The sequence below is a fragment of the Saccostrea echinata genome, unplaced genomic scaffold, assembly GCF_033153115.1.
Source record: "Saccostrea echinata isolate AGI-Se365-2 ecotype Australia unplaced genomic scaffold, CSIRO_AGI_Sech_v1 ptg000028l, whole genome shotgun sequence".
Classification (NCBI taxonomy): Eukaryota; Metazoa; Mollusca; class Bivalvia; order Ostreida; family Ostreidae; genus Saccostrea; species Saccostrea echinata.
Window position 1 is genome coordinate 4333215 of NW_026889777.1, and position 26134 is coordinate 4359348.

The 26134-nt window shown below is 33.4% G+C and overlaps 1 protein-coding gene across 1 annotated transcript; it reads right to left on the bottom strand.

The window, feature by feature from the left end:
* Window positions 1–17355: 17355 nt before the first annotated feature.
* Window positions 17356–18961, bottom strand: LOC133194045 (lysophosphatidic acid receptor 6-like). The gene has a single exon (XM_061329971.1). It carries the CDS (start codon window positions 18577–18579, stop codon window positions 17479–17481), a length of 1101 nt encoding a protein of 366 aa, XP_061185955.1. The 5' UTR covers window positions 18580–18961; the 3' UTR covers window positions 17356–17478.
* Window positions 18962–26134: the final 7173 nt, after the last annotated feature.

Sequence of the window (26134 nt, forward strand, 5' to 3'; positions counted from 1 at the left end):
TTTATAAATCTGTTCAACATTTTATCACTTTAAAGGACATTTAAAGGACATTTCTGTGAAATTAAATGAAAAATTAAAATTTATGCTGTTAAACTTATTCATTTATTAATATTTTAAAATTAAATGACTAAAGTTGTTATTTTCTTTGATGACTTTTGAAAAAAGTTTGTATCACCTGTCCTTAACTGAATAGTATGCTTATTAGTTTGGCATATGCTGCATATACCATTGTGGCCCGAATAGGGCATTGACCTTTGATGGCTGAAAATGTTAGTTTTTGATGTATAAGAAACTCAAGTACAATGTAATAATAACAAGTCTGTTATCTAAACCTTGTGGGTTTGGAAATGGAATATATGTACTGTTAAAAAACGGAAATAAAGTGCATCCACCATATATTGTTCACTCGCCATACCGAGATTTACTTTGTTAAAGATTGAGCCCCTATATAAGGGGACTTCTGTCTGGGAAATCCTATTCCTTCCTTCTCAGCTATCTTGATGAAGATCAGTGCGTGCAGCCAATGATAAATAACAATGTCTTATTGTTAATAATTGTGTTATCTTCCTTAAACATGCATGCAGCCTAATCAAAAAAGATAAAAGTGGACGATACAAGTTGCACTGAAGGTCATATTTGTTATCTTTTAACACACAAGAGGGTGTCACCGTTACAAAACACTTGAAAGCAACACTCGGAACTAGAGAGGGATAAGTGCCCTCCTGGCTTCCGACCTTTAGAGTAAGATTCACGCGCCAAAATTCCACAACAGTTAGTAACTAATTGTTCTATATCCTTTCGACGGCAGTATCGTTATAAATCGGATATTTAAAAAAAAAACTGCTTCATACATAACCTTCAAAGGAGGACATTTCCTGGAGGACAGCTCCAACGTTATGAATTCCAGGTTCATAATTATATGTTCTTTTGTATGGTCTTTTACTGTAGAAGGGCCAGAGATTTTGCACAAAATCTATGTATTCAATAGCGTGTTGTGAATATTAAAAAAAAAAACATATTAGAAAAATCAAATGATCTTTCTGGCGAATTTACATAGACGTCATGCTTACAAAAAAAAAAAAAAAAAAAAAAAAAAAACTCAGCTTAAATTTTCTTTTAAAAGAAGATTAAAAATAGCACAATCGATGTTTTGCAATTGTTAAAAAAAACCCTGTGTATTTTATACTGAAACGCAAAAGAAAGGCAACAAGCAATATAATCTACAAAGATTTGAATTTTTTATCTAATGATTTTCAATGAATACAGTAAAGTAAAACTCGGTTTAAAAACATCAGAGATTTGATAAAAATGTTAAATGATTATCTTTTAGAAAGTAACACATGACTGTTAAAACACTCCCCACCCCGGTCATTCAATTACAGCGTGCAAGACTGCCATGCACAACAATTGCAGCTTGATTTCTACGATGCAATAGGTTCATCAATCTCGAGATCTGAGCGAAAGAAATAATCTTTGCCATTTTTCAATGCCCGTTTTTCAGATGATAAGGTCGAATTTTCTCTAGACTAGCGCAGTGTAGTAACCTCGGACTTCCGGTCCAAGGACTGACATTCATGCTAATGATACACGTAAGAGCCTCTTGAGGTGTGATGTAGTGCATATTTGCGTCTGCAACTCTCCATCACCTTTATTTTGAGATTTTCCAGCTTGAGCAATGGAAATGCATGCGTACTTAAAGTTACATAATGAGTCAAAACCGTGTGTTTCTTTTAGGATAATTGTATCATATAACAAAAGATTTATGTGAAATATGACTAAAGCGAAGTTTTGACAACTCAACTGCACTGTAAAGCAAGAAAAGAATTGCAAAATATAAGTGCCGGAAAAACAAAGGTTGTATCTACCGCTTTGTTGTTATCGTCAATGTTAACAATGTCAAGGTCGAGCGACTTTTATTTTTAGCGTGAAACTTGTAAACAACATTGAATTGGAGCAAACAGAAGTGAGAAATAAGTTCTGATCATCTTTATTGAAGATTGTATCAAAATCTTCGGTCATCCGATATTTATATCTATGGAATTGACACCATGGTAAATTCTTCAACTTTTCTGTGCATGCGTACAATAAAGAGGAAGAAATGAAGCAATATTTTTGTGTTGGGGCAGACAAAAATTATTTTTACTTTTATTTTTCTCCAAAACAGAAGATTTTTTAGGTTCTGAAACCTGTAATTTTCTGAAACCTAATATCTTCAAGAATTGAATAAAATTTGCGTGTGCCATCCAAAATTTCTACTTTTGTCAGTTTTCCCCTTTTTCCGTCACAGTGTCACTTTAAGTCATTTTCAGGAAACCTTGGCATCGCTCACGGGAAAAAAATGAGAATTTTTTTTTTTTTTTGGAATATTGCTGCATTACTAAATATGATGAATAGATATATACAAACCCTTAAAACCCCATATTATTGCCTAATGTTTTGTTAAACATGCTTTTTTGATTTCTTTTAAGCGGACTCAAATTTAACTTCCGATAATGGTATGAAAATCATTCAACCGTTAAATTACCGATATTTACAAAGTTGAAGGTGTCCTTACTTTTTAGATACAAAATTATGTCCTATATATAATATTTCCCCCTAAAATAGGATGTTACGTTTCTTTTGCGTTTCAGTATATAATTCACACAAACCTTATGATAACTAATATGTATCTTTTTTTTTTTTTAATTTGGATTTTGAATTTTCTGCAGCATACTTAAGCCACGCTAAACAAAGACGGTTTGTTAAAACATTACGCCACATATACGCATTACGTAATAACATATATAAGAGAGAAATTTACGCAAGAATACAGAGGCTTTGTTGTTGTTGTTGTTGTTTTTGTTTGTTTGTTTGTTTGTTTTGATGTTTTTTTTTGTTTGTTTTTGTTTTTGTTTTTGTTTTTCTTTTGTTTAATTTATTACAACATCCATAAAATTGCTCTTTAATACGGTACAGCCGGTTTTACAACTTTTCATAAATACTGAAACGCGTACTGAAGCATAAAATTTAACGTAATACATGTACTCGGTATATTCACTTATGGATCAAGGCTATTAGACAGTTTTGAAATGTATGTGGTCGCTTCTTGCATCCATTAAGATATTGTATCGTGGCCTGAATTGAAAGTTAGATTAGTTTTATACGAATATCAATTAGCAGTTTTGGGGAATTCACATTTACTGTAAAAAAAAAAACTAAAGCTTTACAGTTGTTTTTTTGTTGTTGTTTTTTTTTATAAATACACTCTCTTTAATATAATTTTAATAACAAAACTTTTTAACCGTAGAAATTTGACCACAAAATGGTCTTCGAAAGTTGCTTTCCAGTTATAAAAAAATTGCTCTGTAAGAACATAGTAACAGAAAACACACAGAAATGTAATTAAAAACTCTTCCTGGGATTTATTCCAAAGTATTTACTTTTGCAAATGTTTTCTCTTGTATATTCCGTATCTATCACTGTATAAATACAGGTATGTCACATGACTTTAGTAAGAATTTCAAATTGTAATGTCGTAGAGGATTGACGTAATTTCACAGTAACATCTTAAGTGGTCGAGTATTCAACTACATGTAATTCAGTTTATACTGTTGAGGTTTAGAAAAAAAATTAATCTACTGATTTTAAAATACATGTTTGTAATTATATCATTTTAAACATTTATCGGGATTATATACATGTACATGTAATACGGGTTTGTACCATAAAGCCCTTAAATGATAGCTTAATTAAGCAATCAATAAATGATATAATAGTTTTCTTTATAATGTGTAACAATATGTAACAAAGGTTTTTTTAAAAATTAATTTGATACATTTCAATTTACACATGTATAATTGCCTCTATTTTATGAATGGATTTGTGATTAAAACAAACGAATAAAATTAATATATACATCTAGCTTTTTAATACATGTACTTTATTTCCACAGTCACTGTCACTATTTTACATTGTTGCTTAAGTTATAATGAATCTTTGAACATATTCAGAATGCATTTTTTTTTTATTTTAGGGCATGTTGTCATGGTAACCACATGTGGCTTAAAAATTGCCTAAGAAAGATATCGACAAAGTCATGTCTAGGTTAAACGAAAACAACGGTCACCAGAATAAGTGTATTGACGGGAATATCACTTCATATACGCACACGCGTATTAAGTCTACTTTTAACATTTGTAAATTTTCATAAAAGTGAGAAAGATAAGAATTGAAAGAAGGCATTCGAATGTTATAAAAATAATTCGTTGAATAGGCTCTAAATACAATTTACGTTTAGAGAAAATAGAAATAAAGCCCAATCTTAGTAATGTTACTTTAATGGTCGACTGAAACGTTTTTTTTTCTGCTCGCCGACTTTATTTTTTTCTTCAAAAGATCTCAAATAACACGAAAAAAAATATTGGCCCCAGTCTTCTCAATAACTTAAGTGCTCATCAAAACGGCTTGATGTTAAACGTACGTTGATTGATCCAATAATTTATCAATTTACACTTCTCATTCATAAGACCCGGTAACGGTATCTGCGTATGCCCTCGGGCATTTACGTGGAGACTTCAACAAAGCAACAAATGATATGGTATCACTACCTGGGTGACCAGGTGCAAAATCTCAAACGACAGTCTCAATTTTTTCATTTAAGGTCAGACGATACGTTCCTCAAATGTCTGTTTTGTATACCTTTGAATAATTTGGAAAATATTCAGAATTTTAATTACCTTCTGATTTCTAAACTGGTTTCTAATTGTCTTAAAAAAATGAAACACTAAAAAAACGTGTTATTGGCTAATTAAGTTTTGTCCAAAGGGATTTTATGGGAAAAACATCCTCTGGTATCTTGCACAAATGCCTGGTAAGGTACCTCAATTTTTTTGCGAGAAAACATATTAAAGTAGCAATACTGCAATGACAAAATCTTAGAAAAAATTATATATTATTGAGAAACGTATCGTCTGTCCTTAATAAAAATTCATGTACTTGTTTTAGTATAATTAGAGAACAGTAAAGTTAATTAAATATTCTACCTATGTGTGAAGCAAACATGTATGAATAGATAATTAATGCCCCAAGTCTGTCTTTACTTTTTAAATTAAATACCAATTACAAGAAAAACTTTTGTCCGAGTTAATTTTTATTTACGGTCACAGGCGGGCACACCTTTGTGAGTAGAAGTTGTAACAGAGAATGCCGCCAGTGGTTCAGTGAATTAATATATGTATACGTTGTAGATACGTTGCTTAATTATGTTTATATGGTTTACTCCGTGGATAAATAGACGGATACATTTATTTGGCAAATTAATTGTTCAAGAATGTTTAATATAATACTTAAGAATCATTGATTGTGAATTTATTCTTATATTCTCAACAGTAAGTGTAATATTTGGCGATAATGATATATCATAAACCTAAAACACTATAACTTTTAGGATATGTTTTTCTTTACATCGTTTCTTTACGCACGAGTTGAAATTGAGTTGAAATTTAGTATTGCATGTGACACAAATACCCACTCCAATACACACACCCAGAGAGAGAGAGAGAAAGGGAGGGAGAGAGCGTAAGATAAAGTGCAGTCAGAGAGAGAGAGAGGGGGTGGAGAGAGAGATAGAGGAGGGCTGAGATAGAGGGTGGAGAGAGAGAGAGGAGTGGAGAGAGATGGTGGTGGAGAGAGAGGGTGGAGAGAGAGTGCGGTGGAGAGATAGAGAGAGAGCGTGGAGAGATAGGGTGGTGAGTGTGTTGCAGAGAGAGAGGGTGAAAGAGAATAAGATAGAGGGAGGGGAGACATTGAAAGGGGAGAGTGTAAGAAAGGAGGGAGAGACAGGAAGAGATGAGGAGAAGAGTAAGGAGAAAGGGATACAGGGACGGGAAACAGGGAGGGCAGAGGGGATAATGAGAGAGGGAGGAGTGAGAAATAGTGGTAAAAAGAGAGAGGGGGTGTAATAGAAATTGGTATGTTATCTGTCTTTAAGATTCTTATGACTTATATATAAAGAAAAGGTATGTTTGAAAAGGAATCCGCTTATGGCCATGTACTTCATTACTGCACCATTGAACGGACGCGACACAGTGCAATAGTGCGATGACGACGATGCGATAGCTCAATGGCGTTTTTATGAACTTCGATAGCATGAGGGAGCAAAAACAGCATCACTTCATCGTCATTGTACCATTGCGTTATCACACCATCGTCATCGCATTATCGCACAATTGATACAAACTCGATGATGCGTTGGTAAACTATGTAACCCTATCCGGATTCCATAGATTTATCAATACTAAGCCTTTACAAATACTGTTTTTTGTAACATTTTTGAGTATCTGACCCATGCATATGATGTCGCATTCTCGGTTTTTCTTCTTCTAAGCATTGCTTATTGAGATATTTTCCATCATGCATTATCCGTCACTTTCGGAAAATCAAACAACCACTATTCTGCTTGTCTATGACACTGTTCTCTTAAACATCATGTAGATCTCTTCCAATTGCAGAAACACGGAAAAAATCTTCTTTTTTTTTCTTATTCTGCATAAAATAGTATGGACTTCGGATTGAATAACTATCCATCCTTGTATACTGTGACACATAAACATACATACACACAAATACCAAACCTGACGCCCCCCCCCCCCCCCCCCCACACACACATTCACCTCAAGTAATTACCACAAAACGTTGAAATTTATAGGCTTGAGGACTGTTTCCTACAGATGTGCGCCAAGGATTCATCAGACTACATGCCTTAAATTTTCTCACTAGTCTCTTTCCTTGCCCGTGTTACACTTGTTGGATCATGATGCATTAATGTTTATAATCATCTCTCCTTTTTTGGAATAAATTAATTGTATTTTTTTTTGTATTTTTAAAGCCAACATTTCACAAAAACATAAAAGATCATGGCAAATTGATAAACTATTCAGCAATGAATCAGAAAAAAGATCAATGTCTCGTGTCAAAATACACTTTAATGACCGATGATTTCACTCAATATAAAAATGAAAGAGTGTGATGTATGTATCCTTACGCGTCCTGTTTAGTAAATAGGCAGGACTACAGTTCCCACGCCAAAAACAAATAAATATTTGTACTCTATCAATTATATGTATTGATTCAGTACATCTTTGTAATTTCGTCATTATATGACCTTAGTTTCCACTTATTTCATACTTTCCTCCCCTTTCTTGGTACCTTGTACATACATGCATCATACATCCGTTCAGCGGATTAAAATATAATATTGCGTGGTAAGTTGTTTTATTACTCACACCATCGGTGTATCATCACTTTATTTGATCTAAAAAAAATATTGCCCACCTTCTCAAGTACCTTTTCATAGAAAAGTGATCAATCTATGCTACTTATATGTGATCTTTGTGAGTCAGTATCCACTTTCAATAAGGGGCTTTATATTGGGAAAATAGTCCTCCATTTTGTACTTCAATTTTAGGACGATGACCTTTTTGTCTACGTGTTAAGTCCACGCGTTTATGTTCATATTATAATATTATCATTGATAAATATTATTTATAATGTCATATAATGGGACTTCTCCGGAAAATTTTGTTTGTTGGTTTGTTTAACGCCCCTTCGAGAATTTTTCACTCAGATTGAGACGACAGCTGGTGGAGGGCTGCACATTTGAACTTGTACTCGGCACCTACGGCCTTTGAGCAGTGAGGGATCCATCGTAGCATCACCTACTGCGACACGGGAAAATTATGTAGAATTTACGTTAAATTGTAGGGAACTTTACTATCTCTCTCTCTTTCTCTCTCTCTCTCTCTGCACTCGATCTATATTTCATGAGATATAATAGATAAATTGAAGAAATGACCATGATAGAGTTAATTAGACAATTTATCCTTTTTATTAACGTATATACTTTTTTATAACTCTGACACCGAGTAGTGAATATGTACATGTATTTCATTTACGCAAATCGAGTTTACTATCAATTTAAAACACTTACTGTATAAATTTTCAGAATTACTTTAGCAATTCTGATTTTCAAACTATTGTCAACTGTTACAGAAAAATCAATGATGACATCCATAATGAAGATTAAAAAATATATTTTTAATTTCGTGCTTTAATAAAGACAGATTGAGCTGAAAGATAATTTGAAGTATAAACAGTCTTTAAAATATCTTACGCTAAAATTAATATTTTTTTCATATAGATTTATTAATGTGAAACAATCTTTTTCTAGTACAGTATTGATTTGTTGCAGTAATATAAATACGTGTATTTCCTAACAATTACCGACGTCATCCACTTTGTTCTTTGAGGATCCCCCTACATGCTCATTCAAAACATGGCTGAACTCTAATCTAGACATAACTTAAGAGAATCATTCTGATTTTCAAGTTGGAGTGTTTGCGGCTGGTAACTCTGCCGAATTTTAGTAAATATGGTGATTTTTTTAAGACAAATGCTAAATCATATGTGTAAAAATTGTTTTGAAAAGATATATCTGGAGCATTCTTTTCAACTCAGGTGTGTTGATTGTGAACATTCTATTCTAAGCCCTTTAAGGTTTGTTGATTAACAACAAATATATTTATTATAAGCAATGGTTTGTCAATGGTGTACATCTTAAATTAGACTAGAAATTGGATGGGTCAGTAAGAAGGTGGGAAAATCTTTTTTTCTCAGAAAATTTCAAAATATATGTAGAGCGAATAGGAAAATTCAGGAATAAAAAGAAAAAAAATCTTAATTCCCGAGGCTGAAAAAAGTTTTGAATCGGGCCATTATTAGCCAGTCGGTCGGGAGAAGGCAAACAAACAATTTTTTAAAGATGGCCTTATTTAAGATTTTCAAACAAAATTAAGAAAAATAAGCAAATGTCAAAAGATTTTAATAAAAAAATTTTATCAGAAACGGAACAAAGCAAAATGTGATTTAAAATGTTCAAAGGAACTACTCCTTGACGTAAATGCTTTATGTGGAAAAGCAGAATACATGTATTATAAGCAATGGTTTGTCAATGGTGTACATCTTAAATTAGACTAGAAATTGGATGGGTCAGTAGGAAGGTGGGAAAATCTTTTTTTCTCAGAAAATTTCAAAATATATGTAGAGCGAATAGGAAAATTCAGGAATAAAAAGAAAAAAAAATCTTAATTCCCGAGGCTGAAAAAAGTTTTGAATCGGGCCATTATTAGCCAGTCGGTCGGGAGAAGGCAAACAAATAATTTTTTAAAGATGGCCTTATTTAAGATTTTCAAACAAAATTAAGAAAAATAAGCAAATGTCAAGAGATTTTAATAAAAAAAAATTATCAGAAACGGAACAAAGCAAAATGTGATTTAAAATGTTCAAAGGAACTACTCCTTGACGTAAATGCTTTATGTGGAAAAGCAAAATACATGTAGTTATTGTTCCTAAAATAACCAACGAATTGAATTGAAAGTGAGATGAATTCACTTTGGAATTGTGCAACTTATACATTTTTACATAAAATTGCAATTGCAGACCCAAAGCAGGCTGAATATATATTGTGAAATGATTTAAATTTCCTACTTTCATCTTTCACACTCTATTCACTCTGTTGTGATCATGAGTTCTAACATTAAAGTACTTTTTTTTCCCACGGAGACACATATTTCTATTCAATTCGCGGGTAGAACATTCCGCAGATTATTTGGACTGCCTGTCTTTGTATGTTTGAAATCCATGCTGTGAATATTTGTGACCGTGTACATATAGCGTAAAATAATCCCATGAGGACATATTTCAATGTTAAATTAACTTAGAAATCCCAAGGCTCCCCAACCATGGCTACAAGAACACATAAATATGTGCGGGTAATAAAAAATATCTTTAAAACGTATATCTACTGTAGTATAGCTTGTTAAGGGGTAATTTAATGTAAGTTTTTTAGGCATCTGACAAATGCTTCTTTTATTTTACACAATGTTAGTGTACAAGCATTTTTGTTTGAAATTAAAAAGTTATTATGGTACCCATGTATTTCATTGTTTAAAATATTTAATAGTATCAAATATAAATTTTTTGTAGGATGTTGATACAATATTTATAACACGTAAATTTCGTACTTGCTTGTTCTATCCCCTCCCCAGTAATAACATCAACTATACAATAATACTATAAAGTGTACTTTGTTCTTGTTAAGCTACTAGAACACCATGTCCTACATCATATATACAATCTAACGTACAATTTCCCCATGGGGTAATATTTCCGTGGAATCATTATGAAACGAGCAGTGATCGATCATAAAAAAAATCTATAAACAATACAAATCTGTGAAGAGGGCACAAAACACGGACCCCATGGAAACCCCCGAGATGGAATCAGGTGCCTAGGAGAAGTAAGCATCCCCTATTGATCGGTCACACCCGCAGTGAGCCCTATGTATTGATCAGGTAGACGGAACATTCCGTAGTCAAATTCAATAATAATAATAATAAAAAAAGGCCTAACAGGCCTATCTGTTGGGTAGAAAATTACGCGAATTTCTTGGATTGCCACTTTATTCCTTAACAGTAAGCAGTGACAAATTTCCGCGGAAAACTGTAATCGCGCACATAGCGTTAACTAATCCCACGCGGAAAAAATAGGTCTATGGTTAGTGACAAATCATTTTCCTCAAATAATGTATGATTAAATTTCTATCAACTTTTTTTCATTAGCATTAATGGGATGTCAATGCGTCATGGAAAAATTCATAGAAGTCTGAAATGCACGCCTCTGATATTCTTCGTTTGAAAAAGATCGCCTTGCATGAATTGTGCATGTATATACCTGAATTTTTGAAAAATAGGACAATCAGTTTCATGAAGCAGCGGGGTTATGAAACCATCTTGCAGTGCGATGAAACAGATTTAAGGCAAATTAAGGCCTGTACTCAGCAGTTAGTGGCGGATATTTTCCGTGTCATCTTCTTCAGATACACATTGTACGTCGGTAGTTTGTCTCCTCCCAAGGACTGTTCTCCTCATCCCTCAGTGGGATTCAATGACTGTTCTCCTCATCCCTCAGTGGGATTTAAGGACTGTTCTCCACATCCCTCAGTGGGATTCAAGGATTGTTCTCCTCACCCCTCAGTGGGATTTAAGGACTGTTCTCCACATCCCTCAGTGGGATTTAAGGACTGTCTCCACATCCCTCAGTGGGAATCAAAGACTGTTCTCCTCATCCATCATTGGGATTCAATGACTGTTCTCCTCATCCCTTAGTGGGATTTAAGGACTGTTCTCCACATTCCTCAGTGGGATTCATGGACTGTTCTCCACATCTCTCAGTGGGATTCAAGGACTGTTCTCCACATCCCTCAGTGGGATTCAAACCCACGACTTAAGGCTCTACATCTTATTCTGCGACGACATAAAACGGCATAGCAGGGGTATTTAAATACATGTTTTAGAAGATTATGATCTTCATAGATTACAAAGCAAAATTCCTGAGGGGGTAGGTGTTGGGGGTTGGGGTGGACTTCGTCTTACTCTTATTTTTGACCTTTTTTCGTAATGCACAACTAGGGAGAGTTCGATCATAATGCAACAAAAAGGTGTGTATGTAGAGATGGTTGAGGTGGGGGGGGCAAACGGCTTTGAGTGAGCTTTGTGTGAAAATGCCCATAATAAATTTATTGCAAAAGCAATTTGTTGAAAAAAATGGGACGTGACCTGTGATAACTATCACATACCTTACCATGGAAATAAATTATTGAGAAGAAACAATTTTATTCATTCATTTTTATTACACATCATTCAAGAAATAAAAGCAATTATAAGCTGAAAGGTTTCCAAGTAATAAAAACGTTAGCCACGTATTATTAGGAAGAAATAATAGATACTTATTTAGTGCTTGCTATGGCAATAGAACCAAAAAAGGTATTTCTGTATGTCTTCTGTTTCTCTCTTTTCTATATACATGTTACTGGATAGCAACTTTTTAAAGCAATGTTTTTCTCTTAATATCTTCATTTAAAAATAGGGAACTTCTTCTAGAAATGCAGCGTTGCTATGGAAAAATCTATTTAAAAAGCTGAAAAATACTAGTATTTAGTTTCCTTGAATTTAAGAAAATTTAACATTTTCCCTTTTTGGTAACCATAGCAACAATATTATTTTTCTTCATTAAACCTGATTGTTATATAATTTTAAGCTTTTGTTCTATGAGATACATGTAGGTTCAAGTGTTAAGTGTTAACAATTTTACTCAGCATAACGCAGCAAGGAATAATTGCTTTTAACCATTGCTAGGTTGTCTCCATGGTTACACAATAATGTAGCAACAATTTCCGAATTTACTTTGTGCTGTTAGTGTTACAAAGGTCATAAAGATATATACTTGGCAGTATTGGTTCGCTGAATCTTTTTTTAAGCTGGCAATTTTCATCAAAACTACGTCACAAATTGCGTATTACCATGGCAACCTTGACATTTATTTGAGATTGATATTGCTATAGCCTATTTACATAAGATCGGAAGTTTTTTTTTCCTTCCGTTTGCGATTGAGTTTGGTCAAGTATCATCTGTCATATTTGAATATCGATCCTTTTCAGCACAATTTGTATCCAAGGTTACCACTTATTTAAGGAATAACTGTCTTATTTTTTGGATTCATGATGTGATCAATCGAGTGGCTTGCGTGATAATTTGCATAAACGCCGAAGGCGTTTATGCATAAAATTATCACGCAAGCCAATCGATTGATCATCGTCATGAATCCAAAAAATAAGACAGTTATTCCTTATATTTACATGCTCCTGATTCTGCAAATTCCCGTGCTAATAGCCCCGCTTCTGTCTCTATTTGTCCCGCCCCGCACGTGATTTTTTTTTAACCGCGCCTATCGATGAACCAGTAGATTTATGTAGAAATAAAGTATTTTTACAATTTGTAATTTTATCTCGGACAAAGACATTGGAAATGTAAATATTTAGCGATATATTCTAAATAATTTCTTTACAGTACAGGTGACAACAAGGTAAATTGCTTTGCGCAAGTGGTCAGTTCGTTTTTGGTCTTTGTTAAGGCTCAATAAAGATTCAAAATAGCTGAAATTCTCTATTTTTTCAAATAACTACCAAAATACTTAGCAACCAAATTTTGTTTGATATACATATATATGTTTCTGGTGTCAGGCCATAATGTTGAGCAAAGTTTCCTCAAATGAAGCGAAAATTCGTGCCAAAAAAAGTTTGTAACAGATAATAGCATTTAAACAATATCAAACAGATTTTGACTTATTTTCAAAGAAAATATCATTATAATTAATATATAATTAATTTAAGTCTGAGTTCATAATTTTCCAAACCAGTCAGGTCTTTTAAAGTCTACGAACATTTTGGTCATTGCTGTTACGTGCACGACGGAGTTGTCGTTACATCCACAGAACATCATCATTACAGTATACGTTGTTGATGAAAAGCAACAGAAAATCTTGAAAAATAATGACAGATTCCTTCTGTACCGACTGCTATTTTTCAGAATGTTAATTAACAGTAGAATTTGAATTCACCGCCGTATTAATATAAAACTTGTGGGACTCGGTGAACCCTTTCAAAGCAGAATATCTCGGGAAAATATCTACATGTACTGGTCTAACCTTGTAATTATATATTTTGGAATATTAAGCAAAAAAGTGATGACCTTGGTGCTGTCCGTATGCGTGGGATAGAACTGCAATTTATAACGATATTTATGACGATGAATATCACTCAGATTAAGGCAAAAATGATATAAACACATAAAAAATTTCTTTATTCTGGTTTCATTTCAATTCACTTTCCCTTTTCTTCTTTCTCTCCTCTGGCTTGTATTGTCTTTCGTGTCCCCTTTTCTTCTTTCTCTCCTCTGGCTTGTATCGTCTTTCGTATCCCATTTTCTTCTTTCTCTCCTCTGGCTTGTATTGTCTTTAGTGTCCCCTTTTCTAGTTTGTATTGTCTTTCGTGTCCCCTTTTCTTCTTTCTCTCCCCTGCCTTGTATTGTCTTTCGTATCCCCTTTCCTTCTTCCTCTCTTCTGAAGACATAACGTATTTCAGGTTTTAACATTTTTAAAACCTGGGTGGGTCTTAATACAAAAAATGGAACATGACACATATTTTGTCATGAAGCACGTGCATGCATTGCGAAATTTATCAATTTGTCATAAGACATCATTACTAATTTTAGCAACACGTTATGGTTTTTTGTTAAGCTCATCATGCTGTACATGTAATTTTTACGGAAGTGATGATGCAATCGTGATTTAGTCTTATTCTAAATAAATAACAATTAATTGTTTACATTGCGTGCATGCTTTATCTGTCAATTAGAACAATTTTGTTTATCTTTACATTTTCCTGTTTTGTTTAATACTTAAAACACATGTAAGTACTTCTTCCAGTTCGCCATTGTACTCTTTAACTCATCTTGATATGGTGCTTTACCAGAAAAGGGCGGGATTTTCCTCTTGAGAATATCATGATTTAAAAGTAAATTACATGTAGTGAATAGAAGGGAGAAAAGCAGGTCAATTTTGGTTTGGGTTGTCCCTTATTAATTTTTTTTCCTTGTCAGGGATAGTATGCAAGAATATCAAATGCAATGAAAAGAGGAAATTTATTACTTTATACTTTTTTATCGCCACCTAATTGTTCTTTCACAATGTACAATTAAAAATCCTGTGAATGAATCTGAGAAAAAAAAGAATATAACACGTAAACGCTTTAATTTTCAAATTTGCAGACTATGTTGACCTAATAAGTTGACCCTCCAAGGCAGAACATTTCCCTAAAAACCTTTAGTACTAGATATCCTATGACTTAAAGAACAAGGTTATTAATCTGTGTTCATGTCCATAAATATAAGAAAAGAATGAATGAAAAAAAAAAATCAAGGATTTTTAGCTGTTGTGCACTACGAATTTGCTTGTAAATTTCATACTCACGGCATTTATTTTACTCGTCTTTCTGAGGATCTATGTTAAAAATTTATACCAGCTTGTTAAAAATTAACCTTTCCATAGTCCATGTCTTTTTATTTTGGCATTTTCATTTCCCACGTACATGTAGTATATGATTTTAATTACTTTTTAAGAACGGAATTGAAGACAATATGGGGATATGCCTAATATATTCATTTGTATCTGCAAAATCGAGGATTTCGTATGGTAGTGCATGGAGTTCATATGTATCTTTACAATGATATATGAATTAACATGGGGATGAAAGAAATTCATATGTACTTGTGCATTGTAGAATATTTGGATTCAAATTCAAGTCCAAATGAAAGTGATTCATATGCGAATCCAAATAAAATGGATTCAAATCCTAATGAAATGGATTCATTTGCAAATCCAAATGAAATGGATTCATTTGCAAATCCAAAATCCAAATGAAATGGAATTCATTTGCAAATCCAAAGCAAAAAGATCATAATTCATATCAAGATAAAGATTCTCATAAGTTCTATGACTTCTTTTGTTGACATCAAGTGCGACGTAAAATCCGTACGTATGTGAGTATCGTTCACAATACGGTTGATGACAATAAGCAAACTGAAAACCCGCAGTCACTGCAGATGCAGGAGAAGACATAGCCCCCCCCCCCCCCCCCGTTTTTTAAAAAATTTTTTTATTTCATTTCATTTTACTTGAAAAATGCCAATTTCATTGATTGATATATCTGTGAACATGTTAGCAACTCTATTTTTGAAACTTGCTGTAGACATACTTTACTTCGCGTGCTTTGTATCTAATTCTATTAAGGATAAAAGAATTTTTATAAAGCTTTATTCAAATATTAAAACTTAATGCGCCACTTTTACATTATATATATTTAAAAAAATACCATAAACAATAACTGACAGCAAGTTTTGTTTTAATTGAAACCTGTTGCATGTATGTACACTGCGTTCTTTGCTATGATGCTTTCAGTGGCGAATATATGCACATTCTAATAGTCTTTCGATACATAAATATATTCACTACTTATAGTGTTATCAATTGCTATACCATGATTTCCATGCCCATTCACATCAAAGCTTTTTTACATATTCAAAAAGCATGCAGTAATTAATCGCCTGGTTTTCTTTTAAAAATCGGGTTCGATGCCATATGACGTTCCAGAAATTTTCTCCAAGACTAAGATCGGGGACTGACAAAAACGATTTTGTTTTTTTTTTTAATCCACTTATTTCTTCTATAATATTTAAACAAATTTTGATTGAATAATTCACTAATGACGTTGTATCAAATAATTAAATGATTGCTTGTTGTCAGTTTCATTCAAAATTACAAGTAAATTTAGATCCGCCAACCGTAACCACCATTATACTCTCTTTTTTGCTCTTTCACTGCAGGCTATCGAAAGCGAAAGTAGAATTTTACTTAAATTTACGATCATAACTATTCGAGTGAAATCGAAATATAGTTAACGGACATCATCTTGTACTTTAAGTAATATTAGAGGAGTAATATGTTCTTTGGTACAGGCGTTTCGAAATTTATTAATTCATAAGTTTAGATTGATTATACCTCTTTAAAACTTAAGTGGCCCTTAAAAAATTTAAGTGTTTAATGACAAAAACCTTCATAGATCTGACAAATAGACCTAGTTATATCTAAAATAATTTGAATTCTTTGAGTACATCCTATGAAGTGAACATATTCTTAAAGAAAACAAAATTAGGAAGTTTCGTGTCTCAAAACTAAATGTTGATCAGATGTACTGATTATTATGCGCCATGATTTTTATGATCACATAGGATTGAAAAATAACTGTACGATATTTTTTTTAATTTTGGTTATTTTACATAACAGAATTCCATTACAAATCGCTTTACTTTATAGAATCCAGCCTGCAACAGACCGTGAGTCATATTTGATGCCAAGCAGGCCCGTGGTGACGGATTCAAAAGTGGGAGGGGGCAACTTAAAAAAAAAATGTGACAAGTAAAAAACAAAACAAAACAAAAAATAAATTAAAAAAAAAAACAAAAAACAAAAACAAAAGAAAAAAAAAACAAAACAAAAACAAAACAAAAAAACCTAAACTGACCAAAAGTTGGGGGGGGGGGGGGGGCAACTTCCCAATATTATCTGACAAGCAGAAAAAAAAGCTAATTTACTGTCCATATCCTGGAATTTGCCAGACTGAGTGCTCAGTCTTACAACATCAGAAAGTAGGGAGCCAACCAGTATCTAAAGTAAAATTAAATATATAGCAAAATACCACACTCAGAAAAAAGTGTGGGGCGGGCCCCCTGCCCCCCCCCCCCCCCACGCGTTCTAAGGGCCTGCCAAGGATTACTTTTGCGAATCTACATGTACGTACATGTATATAAAGTTAATAGCTGATCGAGCTATCCAGACGAAATTGATTTATATCACGAAAATAAAAACCTGTTTTGTCATATTTTATTTAACGATAAAATTTAATTTAAAATAAATAAGCATCTGAAACATGAAATTATACAGCAATCAGATAAATTAATGATAAAAAAAAATAGAAGTCATGTAAAAACTTCAGTATGTCCTGAGTTTTCTGAAGCAGCAAATGTTGGCTAGCTTGTTTCTGAATTTGAGATCAAAATACCCGTACACCAGCGGGTTCACAATGTGATTAACAATGAAAAGTCTCTGTAAGGTAATGTAGACATTAGATAAAACCGGAGAGAGTCGGTTGTAGTAGTTCGGATCTCCTCGGCTAAGGAAAACGAAAATGAAAGACGGGAAGTACGACACAGCGTAGAACAGAACCAAAATGGCGAACATCATGTTGAAGTTGGTGCGGTTCCGTGTGCGAGATTCCTGACGGTTAAGTCTGACTTTATCGAGTTCGCTCAGGGTGGGGAATTTCTTTTCTTTGTCACTGTTGTCACTGATGCTGCTCTGAGTCTCAGCCACAAAAGAAAACGCCCGGCTCCTAGACCTTGCTCGCGCCAAACTCTTGTTTTGTTTGGAGAGTTTATATATGACGCAGCCAATGGGTATGTAAAGACCTGTAGTTGCAATGATGTTGCCAACTGCGACCAGAAAGACAAAAATCAGGTAAGCTTGTTCCATAGATTTGTGACCAGAGTTCCCTGTAAAACAGGCACTGACAGTAACGTTGTAGCCTTTATATGGCGTCTTGAAGTTTCGTATTCCAGCGAAATACAGGATGGGGACATTAATTGCAACGGACACTACAACAGTCAGAATAATCGCGCCTTTTTTCAGTTTGGAGCTTAGTTTGTCTCCGGGTTGTTGGCGCACTTTTATGAAACGGTGAATTGCTATCATCAGTAACAACATTGCGGAAGCTGTTGAAGTGCTCCACATGAAAAACAATGGAACTTTGCAGAGGATGTCCGATTGGACGCTCTTGACAACAAGAGTCTTGATGCTGTGATACAAACACGTCACAATGGTCGCCAGCAGGTCGGCGACTGCCAGAGCGGGAATAAAGAACCTGTCCTCACGACATCGTCTCATTTTGAAAACGTACACATATATCACAGTAGTGTTACCCACAATTCCTACTATTAAAAAGATCAACAAGAGGGACACGTGTGGCAGGTTCCTTTGCGCCATGTATTCCTGCCATTCCTGAACGAGGTCGCTTTCCGTAATGTTTTGAATCATTTTGAATTCTTTTCTCCAGTTATGTCACTGACAGCCAAAAAAATTCACTTCAGAGCAGAGTCAGTGGAATTGTGTTTTCAAACTAAATAAAAAGTATTAGTACCTCTTTTGTCTTAAACTCACACGCGATTTTTCCCTCGGAGAATCCTTCTCCCTGGTCTTTGGGTTTTGAATCTCATTTTCAAACTTAAAAGTTAATTTGTTAATTTTCACGTGTTTTAAGCACAAATATATTCGCTCTATTAGATGTGAACGTCCTGCAAACATGAAAGGCGCCCAACAGAATGAAACCACACCGCTCAAAATGCACAGGAAGAGAGTCCCGAGCAAAAATAGTTATTCACATCCGGGCTTCCAGGTCACGACCTTTCTTTCTGTTTTCTGTGTTTGTACTGATCTGTTGTTCTAGAAATAAAAAAAAAGCATCATAATTAAAAACTTATAATTTAAACAATTTTTTTTTTCTGGGACAGAAGTTAATTCAATTTAATTAATTATGGAAGGGGAAAAATATTCTTTAATACTATCCAAAGCAAATGTTTACTAATGAAATGAATGTCATTTAAAAATATCATTTTCTTTCATTTTTAGGGCATGTTTGGAATAAAGAACAATTTATTGAAAAGAGATATACAAGTATTTCTAAAGTTGGAGGGAAAAGCAATCCTTTAATTCTTATATAATTGTTATGAGAACAAATAACCACGTAACATTTCATTGTAAGGGACCACTTTCAATATTCGAGAGAGACAGAATATTTTGTAAAGTACAATAAGAATTTTTCTATAATATGATTATCATAAAATAATTCTATCTAAATTAAAAGGTAAGCAGGTGAAATAACATAAAAAAATTGAAATTGAAATTAAATAATCTGTTACACAAGCTTTTTAGTTATATAATCAATGATACCAATGTAAGAATTCATTTGAGAGGTCTTTATTGTGTTTAATTCTTCATATCTTTCTTTGACTATGTAAGCTAGGCTAATTATAGTTTGTTTGATGCTGAAACAATCACGTGAAAATAATAACTCTTTTTTCAACAAAACGAATTTCTAGGTCAATCTGTCACTTGCGTAAGAATTATAAGAAAGGATTGTATTTTTGATAACACATTGATACAAAAAGTACAACCTTTTCTTATTATAATCGTTATGCAAATTTTTAGTTTGCTTCAGCTCCATAAATTAAAAAAAAAGTCTTACATCTTGATGTAAGCTACCTGTAGGAAAAACCCTCTGTTCGTATCCTTATCCAGAACCTAAATATAGTATGACGTCATCCTGACATTGCATTTATCATTTCTTCGAAAAAATTACCTATAAGTACATAGTTTAGAAGGTATAATATATTTTGTCAGATCTCTGTTAGATTGTGGTTTAAACAAACTTGGACCTTAAGTCCTTTTATCCAGTGTGTGAGACCGCCAAACATGAATGTACATGTAGCAGTGCCATTTCTAGATGGGGGTTGTAAGGCCCAGTAAATTTGGGTGAGTGTCCCTCCTATAAAATTCTATAGGGTAGTTGAACTGAAGAATTTAGCTACCCTCAACTATAACCACATCTGACTACTACTTTTTTTGGCCGTATACTTAATTTTTATAATTAGTTATGGAAAATAAGTAGCTTATTTGCTTTCCTATGTATCGGTTGATGCCAGAATATTTATATTTTTAAGTGAAACAATGCCCAGATTATCCACAGTTTCCTTATTTATAGTGCCAGATCATTATTTAGTTTTAGTTGCCCCCTACCCGTCAATAACCTACAGTTTTTTTTTTATAGATATGATTTTATTGAAGACTTTAAAATACAATTGATCATGTGCTGAATCATATATCAACATTTTCTATTCAGAAAATGATATAGTAAACTAGCCTTAGAAATTTTTTTTTAATACGTATTTTACCTGTTATTTTTATCATAAATTTAAAGTATTTCAAGTAATTTCAAAATACTGATGAAAAGCACAAAACTGATCAATTCTCTCTCTAAAAATAATATAGTACACAACCTTAAAAAATATTCACAAAAAAGTATAATTTCATGTCATAAAATATTCCCCTTCTTAGCAAGATGATATCGATTTCATACGTCTCCTAATTGCAAAATAATGTTATTTTTTGTAGTTTTATCATTGTATATAGTGTATATGGTGTATAAATACTCGCATTATTAAATATCTCATTTAAGCTGCATTAAATCATATTTCATGATGACATTAAATCCTATTTTATGATGAATTCTGGTGCAAACAAAATTTGGTCATTAACCTTCTGTCCATTTCACATAAACCCCATCATTTATCTCAGAACATATCTAAGATACACGCAGCCGGGGGACTTGTTAGGGGATCGTAAAGCCCGGAAACCGGAACAAAAAAGGAAAACCGCACTTCTTACTTAAACGACAGCGCCCTGGCAACGAGGTCGAAAGGTCAGAGAGGGACAAACCACAACCATGAAGTGTTATCCCCCAACAATTATTTGACCTATAATTCATATTTCCTCATAGTATACAGTACCCGTCTTGAAAAACAGCTTTTTAATGAATTCAATAGTAAACTATTCATTTCATTTTATTTGTTACTTTTTCCAAATTTTGAACGATTTGCTTCGAATTTTTTTAACCGTTTCTCTGAAATAACACTTTTTCCAATTTTATTTTTGTAGCCTTTATTTGTGGCAGTGAATATAATTCGCATTTAAGCTTTCAACCAGCCCCTATAATTTTCTGGGTGATATTGTGCAATGACGAACTCGCGCACAAGTACAGGGACACATACCTATATGATGTTTTGTATTTTTTTTTTTTTAGCAAATTTTCCGGGTCAACTCAGTACGGCCACTTTTGATTTCATCGCAATGAGGATTCCTTGCAGGTTTAAAGTAGAAAACATTAAAGCAACAATCAAGCTACACCCATGAATTGAGTACATTTTGAATAACATAGTTATTCTGACCTATATTCTCTGTAAGGTAATAGACATATTTACTAACCATTACACAATCTTTGTCGTGTATTGTCATATTTGCCGAAAATTGTACAGCGGTATGCCGCTACTGTAATAAAAAGCTTTGGACAACACATATGAAGTTTTGTGGAGTTTACACTGCCTTGAAATCTTGGTTTTTTTTTCAAATAATTATTTTCAGATATTATGAAAATTTGAACTTTTTAAATAATGAAGCAAACTCGCTGATAAAAGGAAGAGTCACTTAATTAGCATTAAAAATGAATCAATTAGATACATTAGTTCCTTTTTGCTTAAAAACAATTTAATATTGAAAAATAATTGGGCATCAGTTGGAAAAACCAACGGACAGTGATAAGACGATTGAAACAATTATTCACACACACACATTAAACAACAACAACAAAAAAAAAAAAAACAAAATCATTAAATTCTGCTGCAAACAGACAGATTTATCCATTCAAATGCCAGTCAGTAATCAGGAAATTTAACAACTCTTATTGATAAAGTACTTTCACGTGTTACTGATCAAGAAATAAAATTGTTTTCCTCGTTTTCTAATTCGAAATTCCAAAATGTTTTATGATTCGCTGTTAAAATTTATTAACAGTACATTCATCATTAAACTATATACATGTACTTATTAATTATCAGTCAACATAGATCCACATATCACATATTTAGTAACACTTTAAATTTCTCTGTCGTATACATGATCATACAATTTAATTTCTGAGAACACCCGAAGGTAGTTGCGCACAAAGTGTGCATCGTTTAATTTCAAATGGTTTCAAATAACAGCTGGTACGTATCTATTTATAATTAAGAGTCGATATTAAAAAGATGCTTGAATTTCTTATTGGCAATTTCTATGTAGGTTTGGAGATCAGGACTTCCAACAATTCTGTTGAAGCTCCCATGGGTACTAATTGCGCCCTGTTAGTTGTAGACCTGTTTCTGTACTCATCTGAAGCAATTTTTTTCTCAAAAATTTCAACATGAAAAAAGAGATCTCTTGCTGTGGCCTTCAATTAGACATTTAGATATATCGACCAAGTTTTTTTTTCTTCAAATTACAATATTCATTTCTATTCCTATGTTGGTTTGACATATCCCTTTGAGCTTGAAATAAAAGACACCACAGAGTCTGGCACATCTGTTCATATCAGTTTGGATATTTTGCTAGAGAAGGACATTAATAGTAAACTATCAACTAAACTTTACGTCAAACGTGATGATTCAACTTTTCTATCGTCAACTTCCATTATTTATGTAGCAATATACCATTATCACCTGCATATGGAGTTTATGTCTCCCAGTTGATTCGAAACGCAAGAGAATATTCTACCTACGAAGAATTTCTAAAACGAGGCAAGCTATTGACAAACAAGTTGATGATGAAATATGTGGAGATAACGAACAGTATTCGAGCTCAAAAGCCCATTAAACATTACAAAATAGGAGCAGAGCAAACACGGACCTCTAAGACATCAAAGGTGGGATCAGGTGCCATGGAGGAGTGAGCATCCTCTGCCAACTGGTCACACCCGCCGTGTGCTCCTTGTCATGATCGGGAAATAACGGAAAAAATCAGTGTGTAAATGATGGATTAACAATTAGTATGAAAAAAGTCAGTCAGCATTTGACTTAATGATAGATTGCATTTGCTGACAAGGTCATTGTATCGACCATAGAACTTACGAAATGATGACTTTAAACGAGACTGCTGATATTCTTGTTTCATCAACTTGTTTGTCAATAACTTACCTCGTTTTAGATATTGTTCATACGTAGAGCATGCTCTGGCGTATCGAATCAACTGAGAGATATCCAAGGATATCAGCAATTTTGTTTAAAGTCAATATTTCGCAAATTCTGTGGTCGATATAATGACCTTATTATAATAAATACAATCTATCGTTACATCTAATGTTGACTGACTTTTTTCGCACAAATGGTTAGGCCATTATTTTCACACTGAATTGTCTAAGGATTTTACCGTTTATCCGATCATGACAAAGACCACTCGGCGGGTGTGACCGGTCAACAAGGGATGTTTGCTTCTCCATTGCGCCTAGTCCTATCTCTGATGCTTTTAGAAGTTCGTGTTTACTCATCCCCCAATTTATATTTCTTCAATGGACTTTTGAGTTTGATTGCCAATCGTTATGATAATCTTCATATATTATACAATTCTAACTTGACAATTGACTGATCAATGAATCAGTAAAAAAAGTACCTGTACTGGCATAATTTTAACTCCGGTTAAGGTAATCATGTGCATACTTAGTCTACCGATCCGATTTCAACTTAAAAAAAATCCACACTGGGAGCATGTAGTTTTCTTTATGATTTCCCTGCACTGAAGACCAATGATGCTTGTTCTCAAAGAAGGTGAGAAAATTAATGTTACTTTTTCTATTATTTGTCTGAAATTGTACCTTGTCACTACTTAAAAAACATTACACTTTATAGAAATGTACTCGAATAACGCTTTTGAACGGAAGTATTTGTGTGAAAGACAGGGTACGTGTAAAGATATGAAATATATAATTCTTTCTTAGTTATTAGAGTAGCCGATAAAATTGTAATTATTCTCAGCATTAGTCTGATAGCCCCAAAAGAGTGCTTGTCAAACCTAACGAACCAAAATACATTTTCTACCATCGACTCGTACACTCGTGAGAGGAAAGAATGGCAACTCTGCAAGGGAGATTAGCAAAATAGTGCTTGCCAAAACCCAAATGAAGTTACTAGTATGCGATATAGGCACAGTAGTATCGGGGGATCGAGGAAGGGCTTTTTTCCAAACATAATGTTTTACTATAGGTACATTGAAAGCCCCCCCCCCCCCCCGTTTTGCTGTACAGTGAAAAAAAACGGCTAATGTTGTAATGCATTAAAAATTTAAAGGGTGTGGAAAAAAACACCTACCCCCCACCCCCATGTCCCACCCTCACACAAATACCCAATAGAATTTTCAAGTTTGGACAGTTTACCTGTTTTTGGATGTCAAAGATTTTCAGTTGACAAATATTCTGCCCCCCCCCCCTTTTCAATAATGATACTATGTGCCTGCGATGGTCTTGTTGCTACACTTCTGCTTTCTGTTTTGGAGAAGACAGTATTCTCGCAGAATAAAATGCGTCCAATAAAAAAAAAGAGTTAAAAGGAATTTTAAAAAAATTACAAAGAATTCCGTACAAATCTTTTCATATTAAAGAGTGCATAATTATGATGGTATATTTGTTGAACTCCTCAGAATCAACTGTGAATAATAGCGGTATATCCTAATTAAAGCAATGAATCATAAACATGTACATACAAATTACGATATAAATGTCCTTTACAATATAAAGATACGTCATGATTGTATACTCTTGCAGTGTTCACGCTGGATAAAAATGAAATTCAAAGTCTTTTTATCATCTAAAGATTCAACAAATATACATGTACTTATAAATTGAGTTTCTGGTGATAACTGATAAATAAGAATTATAAAAAGAGAAACATTTTTCTTATATAATGCTAAAAATTGAATTAAATTGTCTTCATAGACCCCCTCCCCCTAGTGCCCCCACCAATTTTATTACAGTAACTTACCGGCAGGTTTCATTCACAGTGGGTGTTCTCTAACAATTTGTCCCTCTCTGTCAAGGCTATTAGACTCTGATTCATGTCAGCCACATGATGCGGGATTTGTAGAGGTTTGTACGGAAGTGTACTTATCGGTCTATATCTATGACACAGAAAGAGGGGCTTACCAGCGATGTAAATTTTATAATTACATACATGTACGTTATTCATATACTTGTATATATATCAAGAGTTGTTTTTTCCTTTGTATAGGAAAATTGTAAATAACTCCACCCAGTACGTGATATTAAATTCAATAAATATTTTGAAATATTTAAAAAAAGTGTTTCCTGCTTATGTCATAAAACACTAAGCTATCTTTTGAGAGTAAACAATCATATTCTCTCTGTAAAGAGTACTTTGAATTTTTTGCTCGTGCCGACAGAAGTAGCCGTACTAAGTACATGTAAATTCTTCTCAAAAGAGGCAGTATAAAGCATTGAGGCTTTACGCAAACTTTTGCTTAATTAACAATTGTTTAGAGAATAAATGAATAATTATTTATAATAATAGCAATCAAGAGTAAATTTCTGATGGATAAGGACACGTTTGAATTTCCCAATGACAATGACAATGAATTTATTCTCATAAACTGACATTAAGTACAGTGTAGAGACAGATTACAAATATAGTTAAATATATGTGAAAGCTGGAAAATAACAGTAATTAATGATTATAACTGAAATTAGCACGTTTGCTAATATTTGTATAATAGGGGAAGACAGGCGGAATTTTTTTGCGAAAGCTTTCATGGAACAACCCCCCCCCCCCCGCTTTTCCCTCTCGGCCGAATATATATTACTAGCGTCTTATTTTGGTTTAGCTAAAAAGCACCCTCCCCCCACGTGTTGATCCTCCCCCTTTTCTGAAAGCAATATCATTGAAAACATTGTTGTGCAATTTTTTTTTTTATAAAAGCAAAGTATTTCATAAGCTTATCT